Source organism: Salvelinus sp. IW2-2015, linkage group LG4q.1:29 (genome assembly GCF_002910315.2).
Source record: "Salvelinus sp. IW2-2015 linkage group LG4q.1:29, ASM291031v2, whole genome shotgun sequence".
Taxonomy (NCBI): Eukaryota; Metazoa; Chordata; class Actinopteri; order Salmoniformes; family Salmonidae; genus Salvelinus; species Salvelinus sp. IW2-2015.
The window spans coordinates 32747386-32756520 of NC_036842.1; the positions used below are offsets into that span (position 1 = coordinate 32747386).

At 43.4% G+C, this 9135-nt stretch overlaps 2 protein-coding genes across 2 annotated transcripts; one reads left to right on the forward strand and one right to left on the reverse strand.

Annotated features, from left to right (window-relative positions):
- Positions 1-376: 376 nt before the first annotated feature.
- LOC111961834 (ATP synthase subunit alpha, mitochondrial) lies at positions 377-6395 on the reverse strand. The gene is made up of 11 exons (XM_023984400.2): positions 6245-6395; positions 4968-5046; positions 4550-4719; positions 4063-4236; positions 3192-3358; positions 2322-2622; positions 1899-2123; positions 1572-1679; positions 1100-1244; positions 724-874; positions 377-594 (listed from the first exon to the last, which is right to left on the reverse strand). Exons 1-11 carry the CDS (start codon positions 6302-6304, stop codon positions 516-518), a joined length of 1659 nt encoding a protein of 552 aa, XP_023840168.1. The 5' UTR covers positions 6305-6395; the 3' UTR covers positions 377-515.
- Positions 6396-6652: 257 nt separating this feature from the next.
- Positions 6653-8755, forward strand: haus1 (HAUS augmin-like complex, subunit 1). The gene is made up of 9 exons (XM_023984401.2): positions 6653-6791; positions 6930-7104; positions 7319-7454; positions 7561-7695; positions 7800-7923; positions 8174-8239; positions 8325-8396; positions 8498-8545; positions 8641-8755. The coding sequence occupies exons 1-9, from the start codon at positions 6771-6773 to the stop codon at positions 8716-8718; spliced, it is 855 nt and encodes a 284-aa protein (XP_023840169.1). The 5' UTR covers positions 6653-6770; the 3' UTR covers positions 8719-8755.
- The last annotated feature ends 380 nt before the right edge of the window (positions 8756-9135 follow it).

Sequence of the window (9135 nt, forward strand, 5' to 3'; positions counted from 1 at the left end):
AGGGCCTTTCAGTGAGTAGGCCAACTAAATATGGCTTCTGAGGATAATTGATACACTTAAATTGCTGTATTTTATCATTACTTCAAATCACTTGGGAAAAAGTGAGTCAGTGAGATATCCAGCATTTTGCAGTAAAAAGTGAACACTTAATTTGTGCTCATTTGAAGTGTTTACTGGATTATCTTGGTATGTGACCCTCATCTAGACACCAGCTCTGTGTAGTCACGTGGGTCACACCAGCCAGGCTACTCTTCATCACCTTTCCAGGTTGAATGCACTGATTGTAAGTCACTTTGGACACGGTAAGTCTGATAAATGGCCAAAATGTACTTCTGGAAGAGAGAGGATGAGAGCCAGTCAAAAAAAGAGCCATGGGTCCTGGAGTAGAACGACTTTATTCTCTGTTAGGAGACATCTGTACAGTAATATCAAATGCCACTTTATTTTCAGATTTGTTTTTGAAGTTTAACATCCGCACTATGCAACATTGACAAAATAGTTGACCAAAAATAAGACTACTCAAAGCTTGCCAGGAAGGTCAAGACGATCTGCTTAAGCTGGGCATCTGCGGTTTCTGAGATTTTGCCATCAGCTCTGCAAGCAGAAACAAAAGGTGTTAAAATATGTTCACGCCATGGTACGATAACGTACAAAAGGAGTCCAATAACAATACCGAACAAAGCTAAAGATGGCAAAAACGTGGTGGTAGTTGATTTGATTTACCTAATTTGTGCTAGGAGGTCCTGGTGCTGGCTGAGAACATGTTGAAGAAAAGCCTTCTCAAACTTTGTGATCTTGGTTGGGTCCATTTTGTCCAAGTGTCCCCTCACACCAGCATAGATGACTGTAACCTGCTCCTCAATGGCCATGGGGCCTGCAGGTCAAAAAGAATGCAGTCAGTCACATAGGCAAAGGAATAAATAAAGCACAGCAGTGAACAGAGCAAACTTTACCAAGGACGACCAGGTGGAAATACAGAGCTCAGTTTCATCTACACAAGCAATTTATTCAACAGGTACCGTGCACATGTTAATCAACATTTCAGTTGATTAAAATCATACAAACGTGACTAGAACATCGCATCCTAGGAGATACTCACAGTACTGCCCCTGCTTGAGGAGCTCAGTAAGGCGAACACCACGGTTCAGAAGCTGCTGGGTGGCAGCGTCCAAGTCGGAACCAAACTGTGCAAAGGCAGCCACCTCACGGTACTGGGCCAGCTCCAGCTTCATGGTACCAGCCACCTTACCAGGGAGGAAACAGGATCAGTCATTTTTTTAAGTCAGTAAAGAACAAATTCTTATTTACAATGATGGCCTACCCCGGGCCAAACCTGGACGACGCTGGGCCAATTGTGCGCCGCACTATGGGACTCCCAATCACAGCCGGATATGATACAGCCTGGATTCGAACCAGGGACTGTAGTGACGCCTCTTGCACTGAGATGCAGTGCCTTAGACTGCTGCGCCACTCGGGAGTCAAAAGTGGGACGCTTTCCCCTTCTTGTGAGTTTCTAAGGCAGGTTCCTAAAGCCAAATGACAAATACTGGGGAAAGAAATTAGTCGCCCACCTGCTTCATGGCTTTGGTCTGGGCGGCAGAGCCGACACGTGACACAGACAGACCTACGTTGATGGCTGGTCGAATACCTTTGTAGAACAACTCAGTCTCCAAGAATATCTGAGAGAAAAAATAAGCATGAGTGGAGTCATGGGTTCAGTGTTTCAATAGAGTAAACACCGAAACAGTCAATCAATCCTAAAATGACAAGTGCCATTACCAAAAATGGCAAATCAGGAATAAATGCGAGGATAGGTTTGAGGTAGCTCCATTTAAATCAGATCGTTACAATTATATTTTCAGCTCCTGATTAATTACGAAATCCATCTTTTAGCACACCTGACCGTCTGTGATGGAGATGACATTGGTTGGAATGTAGGCAGAAACGTCACCGGCCTGGGTCTCAATGACGGGCAGGGCGGTGAGGGACCCGCCTCCGAAGTTTTCGTTCATCTTGGCTGCTCTCTCTAGCAAACGAGAATGGAGGTAGAACACATCCCCGGGGTAGGCCTCACGACCGGGGGGACGACGTAGCAGCAGGGACATCTGACGGTAAGCCACAGCCTGTGACAGGTGGGAAGCAAGGTTTGCGTCACATGAAGGTTGAGCATAGAATAAGTGCCACCCTATACCCCATAGTGTTTTACTGCATTGTCAGAGCCGCATAGGGCTGGTGGAAGTAGTGTATTAACTGAGGAATAGAGTTATTTAAGATCAACCTTAATCACATATCGACCTCCGAGCCCCATCGCTTGAACTGACCTGCTTGGACAAATCGTCGTAGATGATGAGGGCGTGCTTGCCGTTGTCTCTGAAGAACTCTCCCATGGAGCAGCCAGAGTAAGGGGCCAGGTACTGCAGGGGAGCGGCATCGGAGGCTGTGGCGGACACCACGATGGTGTACTTCATGGCGTCGGCGTCAGTCAGCCTCTTCACTAGCTGGGCCACGGTGGATCTCTTCTGACCAATGGCGACGTAGATGCAATACAGCTTCTTCTTCTCATCAGTTCCGTCGTTGAAGCGCTTCTGGTTGATGATGGTGTCGATGGCAATGGCGGTTTTGCTACGAAGGAAAGACACTGGAATGAAGATTGTATCATTTATAAAAACTCAAGTGAATGACAAAACATGCATGTGTAACAGCAGTGCATTCTGTTCTGCTCCAAGCGGGGAACGAACAAGCAACCTTCTGCACAACACACACACACACAACTCAAAGCCAACCATCTTAGCCAACACACCAAGTGACTAGTCTGTCACTCTGTGAGCGACACTTGCCTTTAGATCTTAGGGAAGGTGTGAGGTCACCGATGTACTCCAGCCAATTTGCTACAGATGATTTCCGCATCCACTACACACGTATGACCATAAGTCGACATATGACATGTCTACCATGAAAAACACAAGGAGCTGATTAACAGGCCTTTACTTGACCATTGTCCTCAATAACAAGATGAACTGCTGGTTTAGGAATAAGACATAAGTGGATAAGACAGACATTACTTAAATTTTCCCCCTCCAATTTCCCCAGGCATTAGCAACTACTACAACTCAAATTCACATGGTCTAGGAATTGAATACAGAGCCTAGCCCGTCACTAAAATATTCACACCGGTAGGGCTATAGTCTTACCCAGTCTGCCTGTCACCGATGATCAGCTCACGCTGACCTCGGCCAATGGGCACCAGGCTGTCCACGGCCTTGATGCCAGTCTGCATGGGCTCTCTCACAGAAATACGGGGGATGATGCCAGGGGCCTTAAGACCCACACGCCTACGGATGCTGGACCCAAGGGGACCCTACAAAGAAGCAGTAGCAAAGAAAATATTACTTTACACCCATCACTATCAGTTATCTAGGCCAGCGGTACCTTTTCCTTTCTGGGGACCACCAAATCACTGTCAAAATTTGAGGACCACCATTTGCGGAGTTGCAGATATCTTTTTTCCATAAAATATCTTAGCGGTCAGATTTGGAATACATTTCATCAGCAACTAACAGATTAAAGGCCTATTATTACATATGGATTTTTGCTAAACAATTTGCATTGTGATAAGTAATATAAAATGGTTTAACATTATAGTCCCAACTTATTTATCTACAATCAATCAATAAAACATTCGAACCACATGCAGTACCCCCGCGGACCACCAGATGTCAGCAGACAATAGGTTGAAAAACACTGATCTAGGCCCAGAATATTCTCAAAAGTAGACGCAGTAATGCACAACATAAACAGCAGTATAGTGCTGACATCAACAAAGAGCCAGCAGCGACTGGCTAATCTTCTCTGCAGTCATCACACAGCATAGCAGGAGTGAGAAGCATACGCATGCACATGTGCTGATCCTATGCGAGTGCATCATCATGCATTGCACTCGTCTGCAATGCCTTTGGTTCACCCTGCTGGTTGTGCCAACCTCCTAACACTGAGGCTCAGTTTAACGCTGTAAATCCTATTGCTTATCATAAACTACGAGTAAACCTCAGGGCAAGTCCTGACCTTGCCGTCGATGGCATTTCCCAGAGCGTCCACCACACGACCCAGCAGCTGTTCACCGACGGGCACGTCCACAATGGCTCCGGTTCTCTTGACGATATCGCCCTCCTTGATGAGCTTGTCATTACCGAACACCACAACACCGACATTGTCGGGCTCCAAGTTCAGAGACATGCCCTGGATGAGATTAGAGAACACTGTTACTCAAGAGTTCAGAGTTTCGGTGGAATAGACCAGCAGACAACAACACGTCGCTGGATAGTGTTATGCGAGAATAGTAGAAAGAAAGAAACAGAATGGCAAACTCTCAGCTATCCACCTCATTTAGTGATTTACTTTTCATTCAATAATCTACTAGGCATGTTGACAGACATCACCGTTGAGCATGGCACTTGCTCAATGGTACAACTGCAGTATATATAACCCCCCCGCAAAGATTTGTTATGTCATCATCAGCTTGCAAGTCATCACACCCCACTGACAGCCTCACCTTAAGCCCGGAGGAGAACTCCACCATCTCCTCAGCCTGCACGTTCCTGAGACCGTACACTCTGGCAATACCGTCACCGATGGACAGCACGCGACCAGTCTCCTCCAGGTCAGCGCTAGTGTCAGCCCCCAGGATCTTCTCCTCCAGAATGGACGAGACCTCTGCTGTTCCTGCAGTACACATGCATGACATTTGAGAGGTAAACAAGTAATCAGACTTCGAGGAAACTGAGAAGATGCCATGAAGATAAAGATGCTACTTCTACCGAGAATACGTTTTGAATGGCAACATGGGCTGCTCAAGACAATACCGGTTGTTCCTACCCCCAAGCCATAGAAAATGTCTTAGTAAAATCCACTTTCTCAAGGGACTTTGCTACTACAAAGTTTGGCAACATGTATCAGTCAAGAACTCTGACCCTTCTTGGCCATCCATGGCTTTGTGTTGTGCAGGTGCCTGGCTCCTACACATGCAGCAGCATAAACATTTTTGGAAACCTGCAAGGACAGTGGTTGAGATCATGTTACAATTTAAATCCTTTAAATGCAAAATAGTGACCCTCAAATCTGCATCATGTTTTCATATTTTGAATAGAGTAATGATACAGTGTTACTAGTTTACCATACAAGTTTAAAATGACCCTGCCATTAAACTGTGCCTCCTATTTCTCTTGCTTCTTCTCACTGTCAACTGTCAGTGGATGAGCTGCCATGTTGATAGGCATCATTAATTGGCAAACGATCAACAAAATGCACTGAGCATGTATAACAAACAAATAAAAGTTGTGCAACTTGGCTGACAAGATACATAACATTACAACATTGACTATAGTGTAACGCCGTTGGGTGAACTACTGTCATTTTGATCTGGTCATCGGAGGTAAAAAATTTGGGTGCTTTCAAGAAAACTGGGAACTCCGGAAAAGGGTAAAAATATGACATCAGTGATCTTAAGGCCGAAGCTCTAGAAAGTTGCCCGAGATTCCGACTTGAAATTCCGAGTTGGGTGACTGTTCAAAAATATTTTTCTCAGTTTACTAACCCCACCTCCCCTCCCTCATCATACTGAATGACGTGTGTAACATTTATTTAATTAGGCAAGTCAGTTAAGAACAAATTCTTATTTACAATTACGGCCAAACCCGGACGACGCTGGGACAATTGTGCGCCGCCCTATGAGACATCCATACAGTCACTTGACTGGTTGATTGATCACACGGCTATATCAATGTGTCAAAACTACAAATACCACTACCGGTATAGACTTTTAAAATTATATTTATTTAACGTTAGGTGGAGATAGCTTGTGTAAACAGTCCAAGATGGTCGTCTGCATGCACGGACTCGTAATTTCCCAATATTCAAACACATAGATGACGTGTTCACTTGCTAGTCGGAACTAGGAAACTCGGAAATGTCCGATTTGTTAATTTGTCCATGCAATCTGGGATCCTTGGGACGTCCATACCCCATTGAAGTTACCATTTTAAAATGGTATGGTTTACGATTAAGGTTAGGGTAGGATCCCAGATAGCACTAACCCTTGCTGATTCGTTAAACGCGGCATGTGTATAACTACATCCGGATATTAAGTCTGACAATTCAGAGTTTCCCAGTTTCCGACTAGCACGTGAACGCGGCAATAACTCTTTCAAAAAGTATAAAAACACAACTCAGACAACACAAAAAATCTTACAAATCCAGTCCTTCGGGGAAGGGTGCGGACAAGGGCCGCGGCAACGCGAACTGACAGCATAGCTATTGATGTTTCTACGCGGATTTGTCCAACTACACGTACTGGTTAAATCACGTAAAGAAGATGGAGGACAGGGTAAAAAAGGATACTGTGAACCGGAAATATTTGCAAAATCATATGAAATAATTGTTTAATTAATGCTATCAACTGCATTTATTATTAGATAAGATTATTGGATATGAATATTGTCATCATAAAGTCGGATACAATCTTGTTTATGTCAATAATCTATTTCAACACTCTTGGGCAGACCAAACACTACTTCCGTTTTAAATAAAGAGTTTTTTTCTCATTGGCTGGTCTATTTCAAACATCCAATCAAATACATCGCAAACCGGAAGCTGTAGAATGAACGGTGGGCGGGAAACGTTTCGGTTCATAGTCAGGATTCCCATTACTTTCAGAAAGCTTCTCTCAGCCGAGAGTCAGTCTTTTACTGTATTGTTTGTCTGGGCTGCCCGTTGATATGTGTGAAAAAAACAAGAAGGTAGTGTTAATACCAGAGATGTTGATTGTGCTCTTATTTTAATAAATGTCTATTTTTAAACCATCTCTCAGGGCTGTAAATCTATGCTAACAAGCTAGTGAGTTAGCTGTAAACTTGGTGTTTGTTTACACTTTTCAGGTGAGCAAGTGGCTCAGCACAGTCTTTGGAGATCAAACTATTCCAGAATATGAAGTTAACACACGGACTGTCGACATACTGTACCAGCTTGCAGAAGCAAGTGAAGTTCGATGCAATGAGACTTCCCTGCTCATTGAGGATCAGAAACAGAAAACTTCTGAGTATCAGGCTGATGGTAAAGTGAACATTGCATGTACTGTTAAATTAATCTTAAGCGGTAACCTGAATGATTGAGACACTTGGGGAATATTATGTGTCACTGGTTCAACTTCAAGCCCCACTCTGGCTGACATGTCAATACAGTAATGTTGTCTAGACACACAGCTGTGCACAGGGTCTTTCTTTTTTGCACTAATGTCGTTCCTTTGATTTTAAATCAATCTTTCTAGGTGTTCATCTCCAGAATGTTGTATTACAAGGAGTGGGCTTATCCTCTGGAAGCTTGTCAAAACCTGCATCAGACTACCTGTCAGCATTGGTGGCAAACGCTAAGGTACTTGGCGTCCGAGACACATCTCTGAGCAGGTAATGCACTGATGTACACACAATGGCACTCACAGAAAGCCATACAAGATGGATTCTCATGATAAACTTGCAAGAAAATAATCTTACATCCATGCTGTTTGTTTAGCTTTGTGCCAGCGGTGAATAACTTGACCAATGAGCTTCTGGAATCTGAAAAGACGGACAGGAGACTTGATAGGGAGCTTAATGCCCTCAGAAATAAACTTGGGGCCGTTCTTGTTCTACGGAAAACCTTCCAAGAGTAAGAGGATCACACAGTCATGAACCTGAAATGTTACATTATTTTAAATGCGCACATCTGTAAAGCTTTAGAGTTCATTAATTTACGTAATCATCTGATTACAGGGACATCAAGAAAACAATGAAAGCTCAAGAGGTGGAGAGTGCCAAAGCAGAAGAAAGACTGCTGAATATGGACTTTGTCAAAGCAAAATCCAAAGACCTCTCATACCGAAACAAGAAGGCAGAGGTCAGAACCTTTGACTTCTGTCATCTTATGTGCTATTAATGTTTACTCTCTTTTTCTTCACAGGTCAAGATATCCTTTCTGGTTTTGAGATGTTGGATTGGGGTAGCTTTTGATTTATTGACCTGGGAAGTCAAAAGTCAACCTTGAAAACATTGTCAGGTGGTTAGGGCTTTTTGACTGGTAGAAATGCATTTATGTTATTCTTTTGGCTTTTGTCATAAGCCATGCATTTTCATTCTCTCACCCTCAGGACCAGCTAACATCCAGACACATGGAGAATCGGATCTCCCACCAAGCTCTGATGGAGCTATGTGAGGTATCCTCATGTTATGATGGACGTGTTGGCTGTTCTGCTTTGCTGTGAAATGTATTGCAATGAGTTTCTGATCTTCCCTTTGCAGCAAGTTTACACGTTGAAACAAGAAATTCTACCTTTGTCAAAGAAACTCGAACCCTACAGAGATTTGAGCCCAGTTAAGAAATGTTATTTTTATTTTTTAAACTACATTTAATTTAAATTTTCCTTTTTTTATTTTGGTGATATGCTCTGCTTAATGATATCGTTGTTCCCTAGAGTCCATCTCTTGCTCAAGTGAAAATTGAAGAGGCAAAGCGAGAATTGGTGAGTTTTGCCATTCTACAATACAACAGGAATATTGTGATGTTACTGTACATTGTCAATTATATTTGAATTGAACTGTTTTCTCCTTGTTTAAGGCTGCAGTTGATGCTGAACTGGAGATGAAGGTGGACTTCATGAATTCCTCCTTGCCTAAAGGGCACCCTTTAAAATGACACATGAATTTGGGGGATTGTAATTGAGCTTCTGGAATCTGAGCTAATTGTAGAAAGTATATGTAATGTTAATAAATGTCAATGGAAATCGTAATATGTTTTTCATCCAACTTGTCATGGGCTGCTTGGGCTATATGTGTTAACTAAACAGGGAACTTATTTGTCTTACGGGATCTAAAATGTGGTTGGGGGCTCCGTTTTGGAAGATGTGATGCAATCACGGAGCTTCCGGAGGCATGCAGGGTCCAGATTGAGCTCTGCATCGCTGTGCGCATCCCAAATGTTGTAACAATGCGTAGAGCTCCATATGTCTCTGCATTTACATGATTGTTTGACGGTAGGTGGGGGCAGGAGGTCCTGTATAAACGCAAACTCAATTCCTTGACAACAGCTCTACTCCACTGCTCTGTGAAGTGC